General features: G+C 41.5%; 2 protein-coding genes across 4 annotated transcripts in view; one reads left to right on the top strand and one right to left on the bottom strand.

Annotated features, from left to right (window-relative positions):
• Nucleotides 1-21,634, bottom strand: part of LOC128752860 (gamma-aminobutyric acid receptor subunit beta-3-like) — a 65,865-nt gene extending 44,231 nt beyond the window's left edge. Inside the window, exon 1 of one of the 2 annotated variants that reach the window (XM_053854547.1) lies at nucleotides 20,970-21,634. In XM_053854547.1, the coding sequence (XP_053710522.1) occupies nucleotides 20,970-21,121 (152 nt within the window). In that variant the 5' untranslated portion in view covers nucleotides 21,122-21,634. The remainder of the gene's footprint in view (nucleotides 1-20,969) is intronic. The other variant, XM_053854548.1, reaches the window with a different exon arrangement.
• On the top strand, nucleotides 1,230-27,519 carry LOC128752861 (gamma-aminobutyric acid receptor subunit alpha-5-like). 2 transcript variants are annotated; one of them, XM_053854550.1, is made up of 10 exons: nucleotides 1,230-1,648; nucleotides 1,921-1,995; nucleotides 2,819-2,940; nucleotides 5,504-5,571; nucleotides 6,679-6,899; nucleotides 10,611-10,693; nucleotides 16,787-16,930; nucleotides 23,001-23,153; nucleotides 23,245-23,456; nucleotides 24,338-27,519. In XM_053854550.1, exons 1-10 carry the CDS (start codon nucleotides 1,599-1,601, stop codon nucleotides 24,638-24,640), a joined length of 1,431 nt encoding a protein of 476 aa, XP_053710525.1. In that variant the 5' UTR covers nucleotides 1,230-1,598; the 3' UTR covers nucleotides 24,641-27,519. The 2 variants fall into 2 exon arrangements, with proteins under 2 accessions (XP_053710525.1, XP_053710527.1); XM_053854552.1 differs by lacking the exons at nucleotides 1,230-1,648; nucleotides 1,921-1,995; nucleotides 2,819-2,940 and adding an exon at nucleotides 4,631-4,859.
• Nucleotides 27,520-27,788: the final 269 nt, after the last annotated feature.

Below are 27,788 nucleotides of genomic sequence, written 5' to 3' on the forward strand. Positions count from 1 at the left end.
AGATGAACGACGCAGTTAATGTAAGAATAAATCAATATACAAATAACATTTGAAACAATCTTGATTTTTTAAAATTATTATTATTATTTGATGTGCTGGGTGCCACGTGCGTAAATCCAGTACAATACAGTACAATCAAATAGAGGGGGCAGGTGTAAGGTCCGTTATTAAAAGTGGAGGCAACATTCCCGCCGTGTTACCCCACAAACACATCTCCCACTTCTCTCTCTCTCGCTCTCGCGCACACTCGTATGACCGGACAAGCCACTGCAGGAGCTGTCCGCCCCTCTGGTGCTGAACTCGGACGCCTAAATTCCACTCACTGTCACTGGTGTTGCTGCTCATCCACGCACCTCGAACCAATTATGAAAGTGCGGAGCTCTAATTACCATCAACGAGAGATGGATCTCGACTACCCTCTTATGGCCACGAACTTCAAGCTTAATAGCAACTTAAAAAGGAGATATAGACGCTTACTTTTCTAGACTTTCTGACGTCTGCTATGAATTGAACTAGCTATAAAGCAGATGTGGTGTCTGTATTCTGTACTAATGCACTACACAAGCTTAAATACCATGTCTTGTATTTTTTTTATTTAAATGTTATGTCGTGTAGATCTATTTGTTCAATATAATTATTATTACGACTGCTATTATTATCATTTAATGTCGTTTTGCCATACGTTATTTTAACACTAGCCATTTATTTTCATTACAGTATTTAACATATGTAATTAATGAATGATATATTTCATGATTTTTGAAGAATTACATACAGGTTTTGAAGAAAGCTGCATAGCTATTTTGTGTTCAACACATTAGTTGTCTCAAAGCCCATATTCACTAAACAAAACAAGCAAAAAAAAAAAAAAAAAAGATTTCATCTGCACCAAAAGTTTCATTCCCCATTGGTTTAGTCATTCAAATGTTTGACACAAGTGAACACATTTCAACAGTCAGTGTCATCATCTCTGGCTGCAGTAGATAAAAGAATGCTGTGATGGTTGTCAAAAACATCTTTATGATGCAAATTTCTCAACTTTCCTCGCGCATCTTGTTGGCAACAGACGGTGGCAGGGGCGCGTCAAGCACATGGCCACCCGAAATCCTGTCTGCGCCTCGGATGAAGAAAGGCTTGATGGTTGGGGGACTGGCGTTACGCAGTGTTTTTCTGTTCACGGGTTGGACAGGGTTCACCTGATTTTATTAAGAATCTTCCTCCTCGCCGCATCAGCGCCTCCCCCTCCTCCCCTCACCTTCTCCTCCCATCCCACCAATCAGGAGCCCCCATTATAAAATTATTAACCTCCATTGCAGCACTTGCTACTCTCGCACCGGCAGTCGGCGTATATAGCGGAGGAGCAATGTGGAGTGAATCCTGTCTCCACCGCGACAACGGGACCGGACCGAACGGCCAGCGAGAGTGATGCCGCCGCTGCTGCGACACCTCCGGGGGCGATAATGCAGGAGACGCGGTGCGGCAGCCAGTGAAGGAACAAGGCGAGAAGCAGACTGCGCTGCGAGCAGGAGGCGACAACAGACCGGAATCCAACCGGAGATCGCCTTGTTTCTTCACCTCCAGGCGCCGTAAGTGCGTTTATGCAGGTGAAAGAGAACGGAACCTCTGCTGCTGTCGGATCTGCAACCAGGTACAACGTCAATTTTGGATGTCCTGCACTAGTAGGTGGCCTAAATTGGAGAGTTGTGTATTAAAAAGCTGCAGGTTTGGCAGTATAGGACCATCATAAATATATGACAAATATATGGTGTCATTTTCCATCAAACAGGACTATAAAATGGGCCTCTTTTTTCAGTGATTCAGCTGAGATTATATATATATATATATATATATATATATATATATATATATATATATATATATATATATATAAAATGTGTGTTTTAATATCTTCCTCTTCAGGACCAGGATGATGACCAACAGAACGTTAGTGGGTCTTGTCCTGTCCCTTCTGTTAGTGCATGGAGTCCCAAAAAGGTCAGTATAATACGTATTTCATCTATTGGAAACTACATACACATGGAGCGTCCAAATACTAATGTCGTCATTTTGTTATTTATAGGGATAAAACTGTGCAGACAAAGAGTTGTGAATTTTTTTTTTTTTTTTCGTAACTTAATGGACAGCACAAACTGTATGTCCCATGTTGCTGTACGGTTTCCACCAATGCAGCCATTTTGCTACCATCCTTGTACGTAATAAATGACAAATATTTTTATTTATTTATTTCCATCACAAAATGTAAATTTTCCATTTTGTTAATGAAACTCCTGGATAATTATTTTGCGGAGAATTCTGGCCAACCCTGCCTCCACTCCATTGATTGATCGCACAGCCCAGCTGCACTCTGCTACACCACCGCTTAAGTGCCTGTCCTGCACTCATGAAAAGCTAAAAGATCTTTGGCAACGCCGTCTGTAAATCACTGGAATAGTCCACTCTCATCTGAGTGGATCACTGGCTCCTTCATCATCAAAGCGTACAACCACGATCCGGAGATTTGCTTTTGCATAGAGCAGAGTGTTCTGTGCAGAAAAGCAGCGGTGCTATTCCCCCTGTTTTCTTGCTCAGGTTGCTTCTGCCTCTTGAGTTTTAGGTGCAGAAACTCATCAAATTTTTATTCGGAGCTCATGTCAAAGACTTAATTATCCGTTGCTTGTACTTGTGTTCAATAATTAATCACAACAGTGTTCTGTAACGGAGCAGGAGAGTTAATTATGATTCCCACCACCGTGTTCGCCCTCTAACTAACTCGGGGAGGGTTTTCCGACGTCTCCCTCGCTCAACTCTGCTCTCCTAGTTCCTGCCAGTCCACCTCAGAGACTCAGAAGGAGGCGGCTGCCAATGACAGCACAGTGTTCACCAGGATCCTGGACAGCCTGCTGGACGGCTACGACAACAGGCTACGGCCGGGGCTCGGAGGTAACACCGACACTGACTCCACTCTTGGGAACCATGAATAGGCTTTCAAATGAGAATTATATGTACAAATATATTAGGAGGGTTGCCACGAAATATTTATTTTTCCCAACTTTTATGGAAATTCCTCAAATGTTTGACAATATCACTGCAATAGGGACTCAAACACAACTTTGTGTTTCTTTTAAGGTGATGGCGTCTCAGCATGACCAACCTTGTTATTACCAGTTGTTATTGGAAATGGCTCAATGCTAAAGTCTTCTGTCATCATCATGTGCTGTTTTGGCTTTGTTCCTCTTCCAATTTGATGAACACACTGCACACTACACTACACACTACACACACTACACTACAGTCAGTGAGGCCGATGTTTGAGCTCTACGTCGCCCAAGCACTAATGTAGGTGTGTGCTGATTCAATCAACAGCTAATGGAGCTGAATTGAACTGAGGAATTGAATGAAGCACAAGCTTGGAGTAGAGTGAAGTAACCTGAGTGCTGTATTCTGTGCTGTTGCCATGGCTGTTGCTCCAAACTTTAACTTGACATGATGTTTGATATATGACATAATGAATTAGTTGGGTCTATTTAGAAGTGTGAGAATAATGGAGTTTATTATGGCTGTGTCAAGACTCAAGTTTACTCAAGTTTAGGGTCCGTGCTAGCCACGGCTTTATTTATGAATATCGATGATGTAGCATCTGATCCTTGCTGTTGACTATCCTCGAGACCATCGAGAGCAGACAGAGACTGAGTCCAAGGCCAAGACTTTGAAGGCCCAAGGACGAGTTGATTCATGAACCAATGATAAGGGAGGTTTCATGAAACAGCGAAACAGATGGCTCTGTGTGCTGTATAATTGTTTGCTTTGAACATCTATTTCAAAGAAACCTGACATAATTTCTTTAGACCTAGAGCACCAGCAACTGAGCTCTGAAACTGGGGATAATGTTTCATGAAACCTCATAAACCCATCTCTACTGAACACCATTCGACATCTCCCATATTACACTGCAACAAATGAAGCTGCTGTTACATCTTATATGAGCAAAGGTTTTAAGAAAGTTGTTTGTTGTGATGTCAAAAAAAGTTTCATTGAAAAGACATTAATCCAGATGAAAGTGTCCAGTCAAATTTGCGCCTTTGTTCATGTACAGTGTCTGTCCATGAGTTCAGTGGTTTCTAATCAGTGTGAAATGTCAGAAATGTCAATATGGCCAAGTTTCCTAAAGGTCAAGTCATTATGCTGTTAATGTTATCTGACCAGATTCCATGTGGCTTTGGTATTGAACACATTTCCATTTCCATCACAGTAGCTTTATCCTAACTTGAACAAACTGTAAATCAATCATTCGCCACGATGCCTTGCTCAGCTGTGCGGGCAGCACCATCATTTTCTTCCTCGTCGATGATCTAAATAGTCGGCCTCAGTCACTGCAGCAGATCAATCGAGCCATTGGACGCCAACTGCGTCATTCTGTAGCTTTTTTGTTCACGTGGCTCACCCTGGCAACGGCAAATAACCTTGAGAGATTTCACATCACACTTCCACAGTTCCAACCTCAACATTTTCGCAGATGAAAACCTATTGAAAGCTCTCATCGCTTTCATTACGCCTTTATTTCCTTACAGCTTTTCAGCCTGACCTTGTGACACCAGTACATGTTTCACTTTGTTTCCACGCCTGCGTTCAATATTTTGTCCCATAAAAGGAAGAACCAAGGTCTTTTTTTTTTTTCTGCGTTGTGAAAGCAGCTCTTACCTAGCAACGGTTGCTACCCAAGACAGGAGGCCTGTAAATACTGGGAAGGAACACATTCAACAAGCATCTGTCAACATCCAACAAAGACTCACAGGACACAATGCCAGGGAGGAATCAAACATACCTTTGCATGTTTGTTATAGATTATGATGAAACAACACGTGAGTACTTACGAAACAAGGAAAATATCCTATTCCTATTTTTTTAATAGTTTATTTTTTATTTTCAGCTCACCAATAAAAGTCAATATTTTAAGAGGCTTTAAGTTGTGTGCTTTGCTGGGAAGATTCTGCAAATCTGCTTCATAGACTGAAATAGTGGTGGCTGGTCAATAGAGGGCGCTGCGGCACACTCCCACACCTCACAGTACAGTACCTGCAGAGAGTCACATGGTGCATTTATTCATTTGTCATCATTACTCATCACTGTTCTGAGCATGAATGTGCGCTATAATATGTCAACTAGAAAATATAAATCATTTCATTTTGCGGGTCCTATTTATTGGATACTTTTTACGGGGCAGTGGAAAAAGTGCCCCTTTAGAGCAGCAGCTCAGCCAGTCACAGACGGTCACACGGCAGCAGTAACTCATACTCATATTCAAACTTTAATAGTCCAGCAGTTCATATCAAAGTGCTGTCTTCAAATTGACAATAAAATGAGAAACTTAAAACAAGGTAAAGTCAACAAACAGCCCAGATAAATAAATGAATGAATGAAATGTAGTGTAAAACTCTGAGCAGAGAAAGATCCTTGTTTGTTGGGAGTCTCCACATTCATGAGTCTCTTTCCTATTTCCCAACAGAAAACGTCACTGAGATCAAGACAAATATTTTCGTCACCAGTTTCGGGCCGGTGTCGGACACGGAGATGGTGAGTGGAACTGATAAATATTACACACACATGCTGAACTTAGCAAACAGGCAAACACTCTGGTTATTTTTACACTGTATTTTCATTCCTCTCCTGCTGCTGTTGCACCAACTCCAGGACCAATGCAAGTTTTTTTAAATTTAATGCAACTGGACGGGTTCATTTCTGGTGGTTCCGAGCCATTTGCTGGGTCGGAAATGTGATTAATAATGGCATAAGAGGTTCACATGCATAATCTTAAGTCTCACATTTAAACAGCCTTGGCACCTCAGGCTGATTAATTTGCAGGCCCAGGGATTTTAATATCGCTAAGTCAGCAGATATTTATCTTCACTTATATTTCAGTGTAAATACTGTTTATTTTCCATCAGCGTCATTAAAACCGAGTTAGTCCAATATAGCGAAGCAAGTTGTGGGTGAAGCATGGCATCTTTCTAGGCTCCAGTTCGCAGAGTTGTAATGTGAAAAAATGGCGTTTGGATGTCATCTAGTGTATGAGCTCAGTTTCTAACTAGCTCAGACTCCTTGCTCAGATGACATGGAAATACCTTTTTTCATAAATACGTTTCATAACTGTGTTACTAGAAAAGGCAGTTTAAAAAAACACATGCTTTGTGTTCCTCAAATATTTCTGTGGGAGTTTACACATGCCAGAACTAACCATTTCTAACATCTGATTCATCGATTCATATCAAACGTAGGTTTCACGTAGTACGTATTGTATGAAAGAAAGTGGATCGTCTCCATGAAACAATTTTGAAAATTAGTGTTCTCGTATTTGGCATTTCCCCATCCATCCATCTGGGCATTTGAACCAGAGACCCCTCGAGCAAGGGGCCAACTCACCCCATCATTTTTTTTTTTGTATAGGTCTGAACAAACATGGACTGAATTTTAAAACTACATTTTAAAACTTTAATAACAGTGCCAAACCAGATGGAGCGCTTGTTTCCATGGCAACTGCTTTGCTGGGTTGCCTAAATGGATAAATCTTTAGAGCTACTCCTCCTTGTGGTATTTCATTGTATTTATTTATTTATTCGTTCGAATGGTTCGAGGCAGTAATGCAGAGACAGTCGTGATGGATTTTGCTTTTGGCTTTTTCAGGAGTACACCATCGACGTGTTCTTTCGTCAAAGCTGGAAGGATGAGCGCCTGCGGTTCAAAGGCCCCATGGAGATGTTGCCTTTGAACAACCTGCTGGCCAGCAACATCTGGACTCCAGACACTTTCTTCCTCAATGGAAAGAAGTCCATCGCCCACAATATGACCACACCGAACAAGCTGCTCCGGCTCAAGGATGACGGGACTCTGCTTTACACCATGAGGTACAATTTATGAAAATCCAATGGGGCACCAGATGGAGTTAAATATCAGCTTAATACCCCCACAGTCTAACCGCAAAATGTAATAACACTATGCAGCAACTTAACATCAGGAATCAGCGTGAAGCAGTGACACCCAGTGGTCACATCTGGTCACAGTTTTACATTCATATTTTGAAAATAAAATAAAATAAAATAAAATAAAATAAACAAAGACATTTCTCACACCACACCATATTCATAAAAGTCTTTGTTCAAAACAATGATCCAAGTGTTTGGAAAAGTACATTGTCTAAATGTAACACTTTAAAACATGCTGTGACTAACAGCATGTAAACAATGTTCTTTGTGGTAGTCAAGATCACACACAGAGACCACGACCAATGAGGAGCGAGACCCAGGCCAAACTGAACACAGGACAAACTACGAGTTTGTTCCAATGAAAGCATTTCAGTTCTTGATGTATTTAGGAAAAAATGACTGCCATTTACTTTGCAGTGAAGAATCAATGTGTGTGTCTATATGACTAGCAGACGTTTGCTTCTGATACACTTAATAAGGTGATAATAATGTGAAAATAAGAACACATGCCACATGAATATGACAAAACTTCTGAGTCTGAATGTGCAAGACTTGTGGATCAAATTTAATTCGATGACCAAACGCATGAGGTTGGCCTTTGAACCGGGAATTAGAATAATTCTTCAGCGAGCGTTCATCCTCGGCGTAGCTGCAGGACTTAAGAGTGACCATATCACGGATGAGAGCTCTCCATCTCACAGCGGCGTTCCCGACGGCGAGAATAACACCGCAGATTATCCATATTCATCCCTGCTGACATATAAACACGCTGACAAAGAACATTTGTGGACTTGCAAATGTGTGTGGGAACATGTAAGAGCCAATACTCGCCGAGCGTGTCGGAGCGGTAGCCTGCATTAATCAGTTATAGTGGCACTGAACTTTGACCTTTGGGCTTAACAAGTTAGGGATTGGTGGAAGTGCATACATATGGAGATTTATTCATATATGAAGTCATCTGCTTCGGTATATGCAGTCGTGCACACACCATGATGAACATCGCTCTATATACTCTCAATATAGAATGTTTTTACATTCGCGCACACATTTGTATGGCTGTCTTTGTGGGGACCTCTCATTCTCATAACCCTTTCCCCAGCCTTTCATCCTAAACCTAACCATCCAAAACCTTCACCAGGACTCTAGGCCACTAACTGGTCCCCACAAGTGTAGCTATACAAGGTACACACACACAGACACACACATGCCTTAAAGCGGGGCAATTCAATTTTATTTGAATGCTTTTGTCTGAATTTCAGTTCTTATGTGAGGATTTGTGACATGATGATATACGCATGTGTCTGATCTATATGCTCGGTGTGCAATTCACCGTTTGCAGCTTGCAAAATGTGTCAAGCTGAAGTGTTTATAGTTGTGTTAATCTAGTCTGGGCTTTTGCTAAAATGAAGCCTCCACCCACTGAGTTGTGAAAATGAGGACACTGTTTCATGAAACCTCTTCAGCCCTCCTCTCTGAGTACTTGGGAGCCCATAAATTCCTCAGGCACTCTTAACAATGAAGACCATACAGTGAGACTACTCAGTGTTTTAAGCATTTTTCTTTGGGCACCTGCAACAACCAGTTGACTCTTGGACTCCTCCTTCCTCAAATTGTTTTTGTCTCAACAATGCTCCACTTTTCCACTCTCTCTTCGCGTCCTTGTCAGGGTCTGACACTTGACTGCTGCTGTCAGCGGCAGTTTTGCTGCTCCTCACACCAAAGACTTTGCTGACCAACATGATTTTTGCTGAACTCTACTGGCCCCTTGCTGTCATCTCGTCTTTTCTCACCCCAATATTCAGCCTATATATTAAACAGCTCACTGACCTTTGTGCAACAGTCTCTAGTGACATCGACATTTTCAGTCTGACACACAAAAGGTCAAAGGTTGGTCTCATGTCCTGAATGCTCATACATCCTGAAGAACACACACACACACATCCTCTTCGAGCCATTGGACCGCTCCTGCATCATGCATGAGTGTCAGCAGCTGCTCCGGCGAGACACGACCGCTGCGCCGCGTCTCCGTATCCATTACCCCGGAACAAGTGCTTGATTTTGTACGCCACATTTCCACGTATTTGTCTTCATGGGAGATTCATTTGAAGGCAGCTCTCAGTGGCACTCAGAAGCCTAATGCACACCCGTTGATGGCAGCCCATCAACGCTCAGAGACGGCATTTTTATCTGGAGTCAGCCACATCACACACATTATCATTAGGCACAGTCAAAAGGCAGCTCTTCTTCACGCTTCTCTCTGTGGCATCACACAAACAGATCGTTCAACCTTCGGTTGCCATCACATAAAACCTATCGATTTTACAAGAAAATCTGTCTCTGCATTGTTAGTAAATCATGATCACGCTGGTGTGTTTGTACTGTTTTGTTTTCCTTGCACTTCTTTATTGTGTTATGTTTCTGTTTTATTGTTTATTTGTATTATTTATTTTTCCCTACTCTTTTTTTACTTATTTATTTATAAAGTGGTAGGTAATTATATAGTTCAAGGGCCACATGTGGGCCCTCGTGTGATCATACTCATTCATTCAACTTAATAGTGAGTAATCATTATGCACTGTGGTTCTCTTGTTTTCTGATTTAATGCCTCACAGTTGTCAATTGTTATATTGACAACTATTCTGTTAACCCCAGCTTTGCTGGTAGGATCTCAATCCCTGAACCATCGTTTTTATGGCCTTAGTCTTGACTACATTTATACATTGCGTGCTCTATTAATGAGCCATATTTATACCATGGAGAAAAAGGGATCATTAATGTAGTCAGTTATTAACTGTGTTTAACTGGTGTGTGTGTGTGTGTGTGTGTGCATGTCTGTCTGTAGATGCAAAATGAATGTAATCTGTTACATACTATTATTCCCGATTGTGTGTGTGTTAGTGAATATTTTATCACATAAAAAATGAAGATGTTTCTGTTCGTCTTTTGTCCAAGAGTGTTGTCACAGTGCCTCACCAATCCTTCTGAGAAAATAGATATACAGTACATATGGTGTAAATGACACAGATGTTTTCAGTCCCCTCGTGACAGGTCAGCGCAGATATTAATTTCATTAGGAATCCTTCAGTGGATTCATTTGCAAATATACAAGTGAGCTCATTGAGTGTTTTTAAAGCAGGAAAGCAGGAGTCTCTGGAGGGTAAATGCTTCAAGTAACATAAGATAAGGAGTCAAGAGTAGCAAAATCAGCACTCAGGAGGATTCACCCACAGCTGGGATACAAACAAAATGTCTTTTAGGTTGAACAAACTGAAAAATGTAATTGTAATAACATTCAGCATTAGGCGAATAGGATCAATAAACTTTCATATGGGTTGAGCCTGCCATTGTTGACCAGCAGGTGGTGCTGTTGCCAACATAATTATAGCCACTGTGAAAAACACGATTATGGTTCCTGGTTGTATTTTGGCAGCCGTTCAAGGTCACGGATCAAGTCTAACGATGAACCAAAAAGCTACCTTCATTCTTATCTCACATTTATGTCTAGAAGGTTGTGTGAAGCCATGTGATCAGGACACTGCTCAGTTTTATTTGTTTTTATTTTTTTACACATTACACACAGAAATGCATTGAAGTGTATTTAAAGGTTTAATGGTCACCACATGTGTCTTTCAGGCTGACCATATCTGCAGAGTGTCCCATGCAGCTGGAGGATTTCCCCATGGACGCGCACGCCTGCCCACTCAAGTTTGGCAGCTGTGAGTCTTTTTTCCCCCCTACTACTACTAAAATCTACTTAATGCGTTGGATTGTCTGTGAATTGGAAAATATGGAAAATAAATAGACCTGCTATAGTCCCTCGCTATATTTTCCGTATTTATGATTGTAGTTTTCACTGTTGCGGGGTTGAGATCCACCCGTGCGATTGATCTGCTGATTTATGATCCGCTCCAGCTGCTTGCGAAAGAAATGAGGATATTTTTCAAGATCATAGTTTTTGTGGCATTATTAATACTTGTATCAGTACGCTGTATTGGCTCAAGTACTCAAATGTTATCACTCGTACTCTCTCGGGAGCAGGACATTCCTAAATATCAAAGAAGCAAAACTGGCTTCACGCTTCAAAGGAGGAACTTGCATAAACAAAATCACCCAAAACAGATCAAAGGTTTAAAACGTTGTCGTCCTGATGTTATGCCACAGTGACAAATGTTATGGTGAGAAAGAAAGATTGACTGTCATCTAAGTTTCAATGTCAGATCATTCAGATGACCGCGTGTCCTCAATTGTGAGGGACTCTTTTGAATCTTGCCCCAAATGTCCAACAGAAGAGCGGTATGATCCCATTAAACTATGATCATGGCGCTGTGAAGGAAAGCACAGGACATGTAGAGTCTTGACTTTACTTCTAATTTATGCTTCATTTCATTTATTTATTCAGCACATTATCATTTCCCCCAATGTCACATTGGTGGTGGCAAGCTTAGTGATGGTAAGCTCACTGGGAGACTGACATAAAACCTGTCTGGCAGTGTCCCCCAACCGGTCCCTCCAACCACCACCATGATGCTCATTGGTTCCTGTTTATCCGATGAACCCCTCAACCTGAACCACGAGTCCTGTTTGCTTGAAGTTTTGTGTTGAAGAAACCACAAAAAATACAAGTATCGTTCAATGCTATTTAAATTTATGATATAATTATTTTCCAAATTATTATACATATATACACATATAAACATATACAAACTAAACTGCATTTAAATTGTCATTATTAAATCTGATCGATATATCGCTTTTGGTGTAACTGGACTAAGACGTATGAGCTTCAAGCACCACCAACATGATTCACCTCACCAAAGCCAGTGATGTATTCATCTTGAACTCACCTAGTTTCCCGGCTCTGACCTTTGGTCACCTCCTACATGACCTCTGACTTTACACATGTCTTTAGGAGTTATTGACCCTAATAATTCCCCTCCTTCCTAAGAACCTAAGCAAGTACAGCAACTAATGTAGGAATCATTCACAGATCAGTTGAAGCTGACAAGGTTGCAGGAGGCTGCTGGTGAAGGTGCATCCGGACGATGTTTTATATGCCTCGGAAAGGATCTGAGGGGGAGAAACGGATACTTAAAGACCGATCTGGCCAAATGCCACACCTCGGGAGCTCCTTAGGTTAGGATGACGGGCCTTATCCCCAGATTTCTGGGCGATCCCCTCCACCTACAGCCACTAGCATAGCTCACTGCAATCCAATTATAGAGTGGCTTGGCCTTTCTGAGTTACACATTAACCTGTTCACCCGCTGCACCACTCTGAAGCTACAAAAACTATTCATGTGCAGATAATGCTTTGATCGCAGAAGTGAATTTGATGTTTTACAAGCATCAGTGCTTTAAGCAAAACTGTCTTATCTTGTAATCCTTGATCTGATGTCATTGCTTAGAGTAATCTTGGTGTCCTGACAGCGTCCTGAACCTGAGCACTACCTCACATGCCCTCTGTCCTCACAACAACACTCAGTTCAACAATCCTGCTGACAATGTAAGACAATGGAGAGGCATCCAGCCCACTCACACAGGGAAGCAAAAAATGACATTACGTTGGCGGTGATCGATTTAGGTGCTCATTCATTGCTATTTAATTTTTAAGTTCTCATTTTATCTGCAAAATTTAAGTTCAATTGTTCTTCTGTCCTATTGGCTCGGTGCCCCTCCCACCACAGTCACATGTTCCATGCATTCTGCTGCACGCTGGGACTACTAAAAACTGTGGTTTATTTATTGTTGGTTCAGTTATTTGTTGACTTTGACACCGATAATGTTGAGAAGTGACATATTGAACAAATGATTTTTTTTTTTTTTTTTTTTTTAGCTTTAAGAGTCCTGGTTGATGTGGATGGTTAGGTTTCGGGGGAGAGGCTGGGGAAAACATTGTGTCAATGTGTGGTCCTCACAAACAAGGATAGAAACACAAATCCGCATCTGCACCTGTGTGACTAGTTTTCTGTGCACGCTCTGAGGTGGACTAGTGACCCAGGCTCTATTCTGTTAACCCCAGCTTTGCTGTTAGGATCTCAATCCCTAGACCATCGTTTTTATGGCCTTAGTCTTGACTACATTTATACATTGCGTGCTCTATTAATGAACCATATTCATACCATGGAGCTAAAGAGAAAGCAGAGCTCTATATACATCATTAATGCAGTCAGTTATTAACTGTGTTTAACTGGTGTGTGTGTGCATATGCGCATGTCTGTCTGTCAGTGTGTGACTAGTTGTCTGTCTCCAGATGCAAAATGAATGTAATCTGTTACATACTATTATTCCCCATTGTGTGTGTGTGTTGGTGAATATTTTATCACATTAAAAATGAAGATGTTTCTGTTCGTCTTTTGTCCAAGAGTGTTGTCGCAGTGCCTCACCAATCCTTGGCAGGATTCAATGGCAGGCCAGTTTAATTCACCTAGAGCAAGTAAACAGTATTGTACTTCTGTCCTCTGGTGTCGTCTTGGCGTTGGCATACTCTGGTTTTAGTTTTGACCTGATCTGGTGTCAGGCAGTCTCCACAGGCTCCACCCTCTCCGACCTCTTCACTTCATGGAAATGATGAATAAGTAATTCACTCTTGGGATTTTCAGAATTCGCTTCACCTTGAGATGTTACTCAACCTGTATGCTCCACTTAACTTGGGACATAACACCTCACCAGTGTCCTTTTGTATAATTTATTCATAGTATGAAAACAATAGTTTTTCTCTGTTGTCTTCTGGCATTCACCGTCCTGGGGTTTGCCTCAGAAAGACAGCCTCCTCCACCTTGCCTTATCTTCATCATCCTCCCTGGGCACACCTCTCCTCTTCATGCCCTACTTCATCACATCCATAAACTTAAATGGTTGTCCTTCTTTTGCCTGGTATCTCCGTTTCTAACCTTTTCATTGTCCAACACGTTACATGTGTCTCATTTCCATGTGTCCAAACCACCACAGTCTGACCTCCATACGTTTGTCCCCAGACATCTCAATGAACTTGCCATCTGATATCCTTCTTTTGACTTCTTCTTGTCCTTACAAGTCACTCCCAATGAAAACCTCACACTCTCCAACTCCGCTTCCAGTCCTTGTGTCAGAGCCACTGTCTCTGAACTACACCATGCCAGCTCTCACTACTGACTTACACAGCTGTAGGGCCCCAATGACACCCACATTATTGCAAGCTGGAAGAAGAGTTGCAGTTTAAGCTCAGATGATTTACCTCAATGACATGAAAGATTTTAAAACCAAATTACTGTATGCCTTAAACAGGAGGTGTCTCTTCATATATTCATGCAACACACTATGAAGTAATGTTGTTTAATGCTATTTTGAATTCAAAACATTCATTGAATTCTCTTCTATCTGCATCAGTTTTATTTAATTTTCAGTTTTATTTATTAAAGATTTTATTTGACATCTAGCTGTTGTGTGAGCTGGTTTACATTTTCAAAGACAGATCTTCATCTGTCCATCACATAGTCAGAAATTATAGACGGTAGGCTCTGATAGTCTTGCCAGCCTCCTCCCATATCGGACGCTGGCATGGAACCAGACAGCTCTCAAATGTACACGGACGGGTTCGACTTAAATCTACGTCTAATCCAATCAGGCACTGGTGAGTCTATTAGTAGCTATTGCTGCTAAATAGTTTGACCCTCCATACACCGAATTAGCCTCGTAAACCGAGTGTCTCAACACGTTTGGAATCAAAACACAACGTTGGTAGAGTCTTGAACGTAAAAAAAAAATACATTGTGTCCTCTGACAGGGTCTAACATCAGGACTGTGACATAACCTGAACCACGTGAGGACAACACAAAATAAAATGTGAATGATGTTAGCATTCATGCTAAAGATGTCCAGACAGATTAACCTCAAGTGTGCAGCAATAATAAGTCACAGCTGACGTTTCTGGCTCTCACTTGCTGCAAAAATCTATTGAGAGTGATGTGCAGAAAAGTTGGCACCGCCACGCTGCTTTGCCTGCTAGCGTCTTTAGCTCTTCCTCTCCGTAATGAAAATCGCCAATAATCCCTCATTCCAATCCAACTACTCTCCCATTGAGGCCCCGGCCCATGGCATGACACGGTCTAAATATAAATACAACATACATTTAGAGACGAGTGGCGCTGCCAAGTCAGTCGCCTGATTTGAACTTAAAATGAGATGTGCTTACAACAGCTATACCGGGTCACGGGAGAGAGCGTGAGCGTGAGTGTGCTGTGAGCCTGCAAACGGATGTTCATGTTTTTATTCTTTACCAATTCATGGAAAAGTCTGGTTCAACAAGTTGGGAACATATCTCATAGCTCTCATGAAACACTGTCCTCATTTTCAAAGGCGGCAATGTGTTTCTGATCTCCGAAAATAACAACACTGTTTCATGAAACTTCACCTGCATGACCAGTGATGGGTTGATGAGGGTTCATGAAACAGTGTCTTTGTTTTCTTGGACCATTTGATGGCACTGTCTGCGGTAAAATCCTTGTCCTATTTCAATTAAATCCCACATCACTTTTAAACCAATTGCGCCACCTATTGAGCACGGAAAGTAAAGACACTGTGTCATGTAGCCACATCCACCCAGGTACTGGTATGCATAATTCAAATGTCCAAAGACTGTAAAATTGTTGCTCAAACTCAAATTGCATTGTGAATTCATTAAATATATCATTTTTTAAAACAGTATTATCCAAATATTGTTCTGTGTTTTCTGTCCTTGAGGATAGCCTTGAAGATGAACAGCTCCGATGCATCCTTATTTGTTGTCAGTTGAATAGTTATGGGAGTGAATAAGTAATCTATACTGTACTGCGTCACAATGTGAAGTCATAAGTCAGTATTCACTTGTGCAATGGAGGCGTTTGGAAGCCTGACAAGTCCTGCATTCTGGGGGAGCATTGGTGTTTCCATGGAGACCGGCTCAGCAGGAAGTCGTGACACAAGGTGACAAGTGTGGACAGGAGCAGTCTATTTCAGATGCTGGTGAAACAATCTTTTGTTGTGCAGACGGTGGTTTCGGGCTGTATCAATTCAACCATTATTTAGTTGGATTTCCACAAGGACATGGAATTTACAGAGAGTTGGTATTTCGCTGCAGTCTGGTTTCTAAAGCATGTGATGCAAAAGATATATGAGGATGCAGACCTCTGTTATAACAGGTCACTTCACTTTTCTTTGTCTTATCTATGATTTCATGCCCGGAAAGTAGCCACAACCTCAACATTAATCCTCAGCCTTTAAATGAGTGTTTGTCTAACATTTAAAATGTGCAATCCAAATTAAAAAGCATCTGTTACGCAACTAGGTGAAGACTAATGTATGGAGACGAGTCCAAATTGCTGGTAGATTGAGTATTTCATCCTGAAGGGGACAACACATTCCAAGTATTTCAGCAAAAATGATAAACAAGCGGAAGAGCCGGACCAGCTGCCGAGTTGCTTGTGTTTTTCATCACTAGTGTGATGCAACACATTATGGTTAATCTGAGTGGGTCTGGCTTCTGCTGACATGGGAACTCACCTCTGACCCACCAGTGCTGTTTAAACAAAATACACTCACATATTCATCCTCACGCTCTTCAACTCACACACACGGCTGTCTGCTTGGATTTAAGTCTGCCGTCCAATCAAAAGCGAGCTCAGAACACGGTGTCAGATGCAGCTAAAGCACTCACCAAAAGGCAAAAGATAATACATTTATATAGTTTTTATTTTTTTTAATCTTGACTTCCGAGTTTATTTTTCGCCTCTTTAGAAATTAAGCTTTGATTCCATTTCAGATTTGCTGTTAAAAACATCAACTTTTGTTCCTCAGATGCCTATCCTGTGTCAGAGGTGGTCTACACGTGGACCGAAGGGGCTGCCAAGTCTGTAGTGGTGGAGGAGGACGGGTCTCGGCTCAACCAGTACCTGCTGATCGGTCAAACTGCTGGCACTGAGGACATTCACACAAGCAGAGGTAATGTTTCCAAGTCTCCTCCAAAAATCCAAAAATGGTGGCTCATCCTTAGGAGTCCCTGAACCTACTCACATATGTGTCTACTGAGCCTAAAATACTGGAGGAAACCCATCAGGAGAACCAGCCATCGTACAACCTCATTGGTAGACTATGTTAGGTCTTTTAATCCATGATGTCATAACATGGCATGGGCTCAGGACTTTTCTGTCAAGATAGAATTACTTGAATTCTTTCTTCTAAGAGGATGCTCCAAAACAAGAAAGAAGAAAACAATAAATCTGACCCATAATATGCTCCATCTCTGTCACCTTTATGCCCAGATGGACGGCCAAGAGATGAGAATGACATGGCTGGAAGGGAGTGGAAGGTCACTTTCTGTCTCACAAGACGTGCATAATCTTGAATAAACTAGCATTTTGTGACTTCAAAAATGATATAATACTATATCAATAGAAACTCCACACATTTTCCCACTAATAGAATCAAAAAATGTCGTAACAACATACAAACCTTGTGATAGAAAAATGATCAGGCTCATTATTCCCTGAATCTTCCAAAATACATTTCCAACTTTGACCATTGGAGGGCAACTATGATGTGATGTTATCGAAAGATTCAAACCGTGTGTCTTGTTGTGGCTGCAACGCAAAGACAGCCTTCCTCAGCCCAGTATTATCATCCTCCTGAGTCAAACTCGTCCACTACCTGTCTTCCTCATTGGTCATTTTCCCGATCATAAGCAAAAGTAGAATCATACAAATAACTGTGATTTGTAACTGTAATTTGAAATTAAATATTAAGTATTACATTTATTACTATTATTGAGTCTGTATGGATACTTTATTTATGTGCTAAAACAAGGTGCAAAGAAGGTGGTTTGAACTGAAGCTGCTGGAGCTGGATTAAAACACCCAAATCCAAAAGTACCCAATACACTGTTGGTGGGATTTTGAGCTGTGGTCAGCAGAACACGCAGACCTTGTTAGCATCTACACCAGAGTCCTTGGTATACATTTGACTTGAGTTCTCATTTGATTCTGGTTTGAAAATAAAATATATTTGTAAAGAAATTATGAGAAAATATTAAACTGGTGTTTTTGGTTCACTGCTCGGTTGACACCTTTCTGGACTCATCTGTGACCACCTTGGCTGTAATACTCAGCTGGAAATCTTGCATAAGTCTGAGATGGTGCCGGTTTTATCTTTGGAAACACTTTTGAACTAGGCTCAGTTTCTGTTTTCCCACACACGGTTATGACTTCACATCATCTGTGCCTTTCAAAACATGAACAATAAGACAATACAATCAACTCTGGGGGGAAATACTGATACTTTAGGATGCAATAACATTGTCACGTTTAAAATAAATTTTAAAAAATGGATGTTCAGAGGAAAAACCATCAGGGTATTCTGATTTGCGTTTAAAATACCCAAAGAGGGCTGCAATACCAAGAGGAGCAAAGGTTGTCGACAGCTAACAGAAATGAATATCTGGGTCGCCTGACACAAACTGTTGTTTCATGATACTGAGATTCACTACACTAAATGAATAAATATACATGGCAAGACAATATGCAATGCATATAGCACATGCTACCATTTTTTAAATATTAAATGCATGGTCCTAAGAAGTACACAATAAAGCGGTTTGTCCCATTTCAGATTAAATAATGATAAGATGAGAAATGGTCGTGCGAGCCCTCAGAGTCGATGTGGCAAACATTAGTACGAGATCAGAGTCACTGAGCGCAGAGTAGTGCAGGAGAGTAGGCTATCCCTCACACTACCAGCTGTCTCCAGGCCTGGTCAACCCTGTCCAGCAACACTCATCCCAACACGGGCCAACACACAGCAATATACACACCAACTGGAGAGCAAGAGAAAGACCTGGACCTTGAGTTAATCCCCACCCTCCAACCAACCCATCAGCTTTTGCATAAGAAGGTGACATCACAGATCAGCTTGGGATTTGGTTGGTCGGTGGTGCCGGAGTGTATCCATGTGTGTCTGCTGGACGCAGATTTATCTTAGTGAGTAAAAATGATGTTTGTCTGAACCAACTGCGCGCACGTAGACAGCAGGTCCGGGAATTTCGGCTTTGGGATTATTTTACAGTGATTGAATCCTTCAGGTGCCTGTGACGCCGATAGTTAAAATAGATGAGGTCCTCACAATGACGCAGGAAAGAAAATGTGTTTGTTTGTGTGTCTGGAATGGACAGTCCAGCTGTGACACGTGGCGAGGGTGGGGGAGCAATCGGGTGGTTGAAAGGCATCTGCTTAATACTCTTATGTAAAACGGAACTGTATTATACTTTGCTGCAGTTTTGAGTGGAATGATTATTAAAAGTGTGGATTTCACTCCATTTTTACTCAGGCATCACCTGCGGGGCTTCACTCGCAGCTTCCAAGGGTTAAAGGGTGTGTTGTTCTTTAGAAAAACAGTACGTCAAAGCAAAATCTTTTAGTGCCGACACAGTTTTGTGTTCTGATCTTGAAGGTGAGACTGCAGCATTCGCATAATCCTCTACACAAACAGCGACAGATCATAAGCATGAAAGCAAAATCTTTGTTAGACATGAATTCAAACTTCAAAGGCTACTTGTGTGTTCCTTGACAAAATGAAGACTTTTATTTGGATATACTCATATGTGTACTTTAATGGTCTGGTTCCTGTGGAATTTGGGCGATAAATGTAATACAAATTGATCTGAAAATCCTACACAAGCTCAAACACACAAACTTTTTTTCAAGATCTCCAATGTTCAGTCTGCAAGTTTACCGACTAGTCGCCTCTTAGCTTAAAGTCAAATCTCTTAGATTTGGACGGTCTCCACCTTCCTGCTTCACGATGCGAGCCTCAGTCTCGCTGCCAAAATCTGACTAACCGTCCGTGTCATATAATCATGTCTGACGCTTGACCCGGTCAGCGGTCCAGCACTAGTTGTGTGGCATGGTCTGCCACTCACCCTTGCATGCTGTGGTCCGTGGATCTGAACCACTATTGGGAACTGGGTGAGGACACCCTCCCTGAATGAGCCACTGGAATGTTAAAGGAGGGTGTTTCACTACTCAGACTCACATACTCATTTATACCTTTGTAAAATGCCAGTAACAATACGAACATCTGGAATCAATGAAGAAATGTGCAGGGCCACAATGTGAAGGCAGGGCAGAACAGAAACTCACAAAAGTTTGCTGAAAGACAGACTTTCTCAATGTTTGGTGAAGCAATAACTTCCGATAACAATATCCATATATTTTAAGGGCAAAGAAATGTATTCGCACATAATCTCCTTTTTGCTTATATTCAGTTCATTTCATTAAAATTCAGTTATCACACTGCCAAATGTGAGGTGGCCAACGACTTCATAAGCAAGCCAAAATGAGGGATTCAAACAAATATTCTTGACATGACAGTTGGCCAGTCACCTACACTCCTTTTCATAAAAGTGTGTTTTTAGTCAACATCACAAGAGTCTTTTACCGAGCCACATAATTCCATTCACATATTTTGATTCTGGTTCCATTCACACTGTGAGCACCAAGGTAGTATATTCGCCTCTCACAATGTACCCTACAATGCCCATTGTAGGATATGCAATAGAGTCATTCAACTCTACCGGTTAAAGCTGGTGTACCAATTGGGCACCCATGCTGCATGTTTCCAAATCTCTTCGCTTTTGAATTCAGACACTTTTGACAGTTGTAAGATTGTTCCAACTGTCAGCATCATCTCAGACAATCATAAAGTCTGGGTTTCCTTCCTCAAAAGAGGTATTTATTTTGGTTTTCATACACTTAAGAAGTATGAAACGTGAACTAAAAAAATACCAAATGAGTGTGTGTTTAAGTCGTCCTGTGCTTTACCAACTTCTGGAACATAAGCTCTAAGTAGACCTGGAACATTTTTGGCCATATAGATCACGTAAGTTAGTGTCTAATGGCGGGGATTAATAGACACAAGACCAAAAGAGTCATACTTTTATGGATATTTGGTCTGATAGTTCACCACACGCTCAAAGTGAAGGGGTACTTACCAATTAACCAGCATGGCAGCATTGTTTCCTGGCATAAAAGGAAGTTCCCCTTGGACGCTGCAGAATAGAAATCCTTGGGACAGAAACAATTTGATCCACCAGAGGAGCATGGTCCGCCTCATTCCTCTGCCACCAGTCCTGTCGGGATCCATGCATCAAGGGCCTAGGAGATCCTGGGGCTTCCCAGGTTGACGGCGGCCGGTGTCCGGGTGCTTCCAGCAGCAGAAGTGGTAGTTGTGAGCCTGGAGGTGGACTGGAGTCATCAGGGCGTTGAAGGGCCCAACAACCAGCCCAAAAAAAACTAGAGATATTTGGGATCAGTTGTTGGAGACATTGCAGTGATGGTCATCAGAGAGCAACAAAAAAAAAAAAATTCACTTGCAGGTTCCAGCCAACTGATGATGAGGTATCCACATTTCCGCAATTTCTCTGTCCCTTTTTAAAATTGAAGATCATAATTCCAAAAAAAATGGACCAACAGAACTACATAAAAAAAAAAAAAAACGAAACCAGTGCTGGTTACCCCCCTTCCATCCCATCAGTTATTTGCGGCAACAGTGTCCTTATCGTTGTGTATGTCTACGTGTGTGTGTGTGTGTCAGCAGTCAGAAATCATGTCTATTACGATGTGTGTGCATGTGTGTGTGGCAGTGGCTGAATTGGCAGGGCGACGTGGGCGGGTCTTAGTGCTATGTGAGGATCCCAGGACAGGAAGACTATCCCCCTCCCTCCCCTTCACTCCCTCTCTCACTGATGGCAGGATGCAGATTGTAGCTGAGGATTAGGGAGGTTCAAAATCCGATTTTGCCTGGAGAAAGCCTGGCGTATTACTTTGCGTGTGTGTGTGTGTGTGTGTGTGTGTGTGTGTGTGTGTGTGTGTGTGTGTGTGTGTGTGTGTGTGTGTGTGTGTGTGTGTGTGTGTGTGTGTGTGTGCGTGTGTGTGTGTGTGTGTGTGTTGGTGTGTATTTGATGGGCATTCCTTACATTCTCAGAACATTAATGTGAGTTTTTGCCAGAGCGCATGTAACTTTTGGGGACAGGAAGTGAGTGATGATACTGGAAACTGATGGAAAGGTTAATGCCGAGTGGGGTTGAATATGAGATTTAGTGAGGCTCTTTTTATAGTTTTGGTGGAGTGAGAGTGCCGGAAATGAATATCCGCTGCGTGTGTTTGCACGCATGTGTGTGTGTTTCGTAGTTTACAAGCTTGCCACAGCATTGCAGTTATATTTTACATGGAATGGGGTTCCCTCCTCCATTGTGGAATTTATAAGTTTTAATTTAGCACAGATTTTCTTTTTTTTTTTCTGAAAAATTCCTTTTGGATTTGTACAATGTTTGTATTGGTGAGAGGTTTTCATATCCAGGCAAATGCATGAGTGTCCTCTGGGAACTCCAGTTCGCTCCCAAAGTAAAAAAATATCCTAAAATGTGAGTGCGTGAATGGTTGTTGATCTGGCAACCTGCCTGTCCAGGGCGTCCTCTGCCTCTCGTCCCGAGTTGCTGGACTAGGTTATGAGGGGCAAACCAGCGGCCCAATCCCAGATGCACTGTACTATACAGTTTGATGTCATCACCAAAACATCCATGATGAAGGAGATTAACTGAGATTGTGCCAATGGATGGAACATTTTCATTTAAAAACACTTCACAACAGATGCACGAAGAATGAGGCAAAGAGTTCACACATCATTGCAACACTATTCAAACGCATGTGCGCTGATTCAACTTCACTTTGACCATACCTCTGTCAAAATGTGATTAAGCGTGATTCATTAATTAGAAAACCCATAATAAATCAGATTAGCTTTTCCTAATGGAGTCCCAGCACTAGTCTGACGCCTCCCAATAAATCTACCTTCACATGAGGCCATTGCTATCAGAAAAAAGGCTTGTTCGATTGCTGGGTTCAAGTTTGGGCAAAATTGTTGTTGGGGTTTTCGTGTTTCACCTTCAGTGCCTTCATTCACTGTTCGATCATTGTGCCTCCTCTTGTTTCCCTCTGACGCCTGTTGTTGTGTTCCCACTCAGGACAGTACACCGTGATGATGGCCCACTTCTATCTGAAGAGGAAGATTGGATATTTCGTCATCCAGACCTACATGCCCTGCTTCATGACAGTAATCCTGTCCCAGGTGTCCTTCTGGCTTAACAGAGAATCAGTTCCTGCCAGAACAGTTTTTGGTAATGGCTATTCAAATATCGTGCACTTTTACATGATTCAACCTGAACCTCACTTTGTGTTGAACACCCCATCATAATTGTCTTCTCACAGGGGTCACCACAGTGCTGACCATGACCACCCTCAGCATCAGTGCCAGAAACTCTCTCCCTAAAGTGGCCTACGCGACTGCCATGGACTGGTTCATTGCTGTGTGCTACGCTTTCGTCTTTTCCGCTCTCATTGAGTTTGCCACAGTGAACTACTTTACCAAGAGGAGCTGGGCCTGGGACGGAAAGAAGGCCCTGGAGGCCCAGCACCCGAAGGTACTTTGCTTGGCTGACTGACTCATAAAACCTAGTTCTCCTAAAGTTTGTGTTCATACATGACTCTTCATAATAGTATATTGAATTAAACTAGTTTAGCCATTTTGAGTAACTTGACAAATACCCGAAAGTAAAGGTTAATTTGTCCTAATTCAATGCTCAGGTGTGCCAGCAGCCACTTACAGTAGCACATTTTATATCTTGGGACTCCTTTAAAGCTTTGACTAGTGCCACTCTTTACTTATCTTGGCACTCATCTTACTCCTCTTGGCACTTAGATTACTGTACTTCTATGCATACACCACAGGCCACTCTTGGACTCTAGCTCCACGCATCAATGCACTCACATTACGCATTTAAGATCTCACATTACTCTTCTGGGCACTGACCTTACACATCAAAGAACTGAAATTACCTCTTTGGGCACTTGCTCGACTCCTCTGAAACCCACTTTACACCTGAGGGTTCTCACGTCACTCCTCTGGGAAGCCACTTTCACTGGATGAATGGGGCCATCCATTCTTATTGCACCATTGCCTCATCCTGAAGTCAGTACAACCTGCAGACAGACTTTGAGGGTAAAATCCTCATACAGAATGTAATTGATGGTATACCCATATATGCAGTACTTCATTAAACCGACTTTTCTCCCAAGGACAAGCAGTTCCTCGCCTCCATCTGAGGTTCTAATGGAGATACGGGCTTGCTTTGCCGAGCTGCAAACAAAACACAACTGTTAAATCCTGCCTGCAAGTCATTTTTAGTGGCCAACAAAAGCTATAAGTAAACAAATGTAGCTTAGAAAAGTGTATTAAGTCTTTAGTAGTTTATCATCTCAGTCCAAATTGTGCCGTTAACCTGATGTTTCTCCTGTGCCGTAGAAACGAGACCCCATGGTTCTATCCAAAAAGCCAAACAACGTCTGCTCAGCTGGCGTCAACTACACCCCTACAAATCTCACCAAAGACTTTGCCATCTCCACCATCTCGAACACCACGTCGGTGCAGCTGCGCGCCACTGAAACCAAAATGGTTGACCCCAAGAAGACGTACAACAGCGTCAGCAAGATCGACAAGATGTCCCGGATAGTGTTCCCAGTCCTTTTCGGGACCTTCAACCTCGTCTACTGGGCTACGTATCTGAACAGAGAACCAGTGATCAAAGGAGTCGTCACCTCAACATAATTGATAGCACTCGTCACAAAGCCATGGTGGAGGACTTTTAAGGGCTCCAGCCGAAAAAAGAAAAATCTGAAAAATTTCAAGAACAGTATTTTTTCTTTATTTAATTCCAGCTTTTTGAATGACTGCAAGGCTGCAAATGACTCTTTTGGATTCCATTGCCTAAAAATCTGCTTGATGCACAAAGACTGCCTTCAAGACCAGATAGCTTTGCTTCTTTCTCAACTCTTCGGCTGCTGTTTGCATGACGCTCTGCTGTACAGGATATCTCTCGACCTATTCAGCCAATCATAGCTACGCTCGTGAAATCGCCGAGGTTTGATCCTCGGTCTCTGGAGGGCAAAATAAAACTGCAATTTCACATGCCTTGAAGAAAACACAAACATGTGGACGTCTCTTGAGATCAATGCTGCAAGTGCATTAATAATTCAGTTTTTAAGTTCTTTTATTGCAACAGGCACTGGTGTGTTAGAGAATCCTTGCCTCTTTCAGCAGGCTCCGTTCACAAAACCTCTCTATGAGGAAAGAAACCTGAAATACCACTTGGAGGTGATAAATGTTTTCATGGATTCTGAAACAGCCTAGAAGAATGAAGAAGTGGACACTTGAGGAGTCAAAACCGATGTTTGTAAAAAATGTCTCTGTGACCAGACCACCCTGGATGATGTGTCAGGAGTTATTTGGGAAATGTGCCTTGAGCTTGTAAGTAGAATCACAGCGGCAGGAGGATCACTGCTCTGGGTGGTATTTAATATATTTTGCCACTGTATTGTGTAACGGCACCGTATTAGGTACGCTACTCAGAGGTAACAACAGGGAACTGGCTATAACAAATGTGATAAGACGACCCAGTACAGATGACTACAATATCATACATCAACACGTGACTGCAAATTCTACTACACATACGTACACGATGGTGCGTCACTTCACGTCGCTGCATTCTAACTGAACCCCCACATCTAATGACGGCCTTGATCTATATAGCACTTTCTGTTTACCATGTGACTGGTTAAGTGAAGGAAAAGTACTAGACACTGAGGTTAACCAAAATAATTGTAAAATGTGATGGATGGTCGCAGGATGCGACCCTGAACATGTTGGGTGGTGTTGGGATAACTACAAACTGTACAAAATGTACAATGTTAAATACAAGTAACATCCGACTTACGTCCACCTTTACTTACAACCACGGCCATATTCAATGTCTGGCACCGCAGCATGTAGCGGCCCAGCAACACGTACGACAGTATCCCAGCATCTCACTCTCACACAGAGATCTACCACTACAGTAGTACCTATGACTTGCACGTGGCTATTTTCAATGGAATTCGACTTACATCCAATGCGACTTACGACCGGTTGGTGGAACCGATACTGGTTGTAAGTCGGATGTTACATGTACTTGTGACTCACAAGTTGAGTTTGGGTGGACCTGAGTTCCAAGAAACAAATATCTCATGGTAGCAATGAAAAATAGTTTTATTTCTTATATATCTATTATCAGCAAATCAACAGGTTGTTTTCCACCTTTTCCCTTCTCCAACTTCTGCTCATCTGTTCTTGGTCGTCTGACTAGATGGATAAAACTGTTCCTATATTTAGACAAACGTTGAGAGATTTTGGTTCAATTGCTCAAGCACTTTAAAAGCCTCTCACCTTGGAATGCGTGGATCAAATGGAGTCAAATGAAGGCAGGGCTTGGTTCATGTTTGAGCGTACGCAGGCTTTAAGCACATCAGTAGGCAATAGGAAAGTGTGATTTACAGTATTTGACTACTTTGAAGAGTCAACATTTTTTTTCCTTGCTTTTATCATGACTTATCGATAGGTTGCTGGCTTGATAGTCGTTTCCAATTTATCGATTCCTAGAAAAAAAATTTGAAATAAAAAAAAGTTCTTCATGAAGTAGATCAACTCCTGTGTTTCATGTTTAACTTTGACCTTAAAATGATTTGTGTTTGAAAAAAAAATATTTAGTTGTTGTTAACGTGTAAATATCACTGTGTTGTTACTAAACCTTGGGGGTGGGGAATCTGATTTTTCTATCGATGATTTCTACCTGGACCAATCTTGGAAGCACAGGGAAGGAAGTGTCGGACTTTGGTGAGACAAACTCAGGGACTAAACCAGCTCCCAGTGTCGTCACCTTTGTGGATGTAAACAGACTGTCGGTGACTTCTACATCTTGTAAATAGGTTTTCTCAGTTCTCGCTGTATCGAACTGAGATCTGCAGCTTACGTTCTTTCGTCTAACTTTTCTCTTGACTGATAATTTGATCGCAATGTCAGTGTTGTTCAGGACCATGTGTTAAGCTGAATTTATGTTTTAGCTGTGTCACGCTGCATTTGTGCTGTCTTGGATTTTAAAGCCTTAACTGATGAAAATAATTTGCTGACATTTAACGTTTTTATTTCTACCAAAAAGTGCTCTAGCATCCAAACTGGCTCTGATGGTTGGAATGGACTTCATGTTGATTTTATTAAAAAATATATTTGGATTTGAACGCTGACTGAAAGTTGCACTTTCTGAGTCAAATTTAAATTAAGATGTTATATATTGTTGCTATTGTTTTGTGTTTTGTAAAAACAACCTTTTTTTATTTGTTATGTCACTTTATGTTATGTGATGTTAATTATGCTGTGTAATGTATTGTGATGACTTTTCATTTTCATCATATTCAGTTTGGTTTTGTTGTATAATGTTTCATTTTTTTTCTTTTAACTTTGCAATATGTTGTTACATGTATTAACGCTACGATATGCGCCGTCACTCCATGAATGAATCAGAAATATCCCTTGATATTTACTTAAAAGAAAATTGCTATGTAGCCATGACACAATAATGATTCATTATGTATAACAGCGCTTGTAAATTAAATTACGTGACGCTACATTTATTTTGTCGACTTTGGTTGCTGTGATTTCTTTTTTCCTTGAATCTGTATTCAAGCCTCCCTGCTGGTTTATGTTGCAAAAACAAATCAAAAAAAAAATCAGAATCAGAATCAGAAAAACACTTTATTAATCCCAAGGGAAATTATGTTCGTAACACGCTCAACATATCACAATAAATTAAAAAGAAATTATATGATAAAGTGCAAAAACAAAGCTATACTAAAGAGCTTAGAAACCATGGGAACAATGTGCA

Source organism: Synchiropus splendidus, chromosome 1, assembly GCF_027744825.2.
Source record: "Synchiropus splendidus isolate RoL2022-P1 chromosome 1, RoL_Sspl_1.0, whole genome shotgun sequence".
Taxonomy (NCBI): Eukaryota; Metazoa; Chordata; class Actinopteri; order Syngnathiformes; family Callionymidae; genus Synchiropus; species Synchiropus splendidus.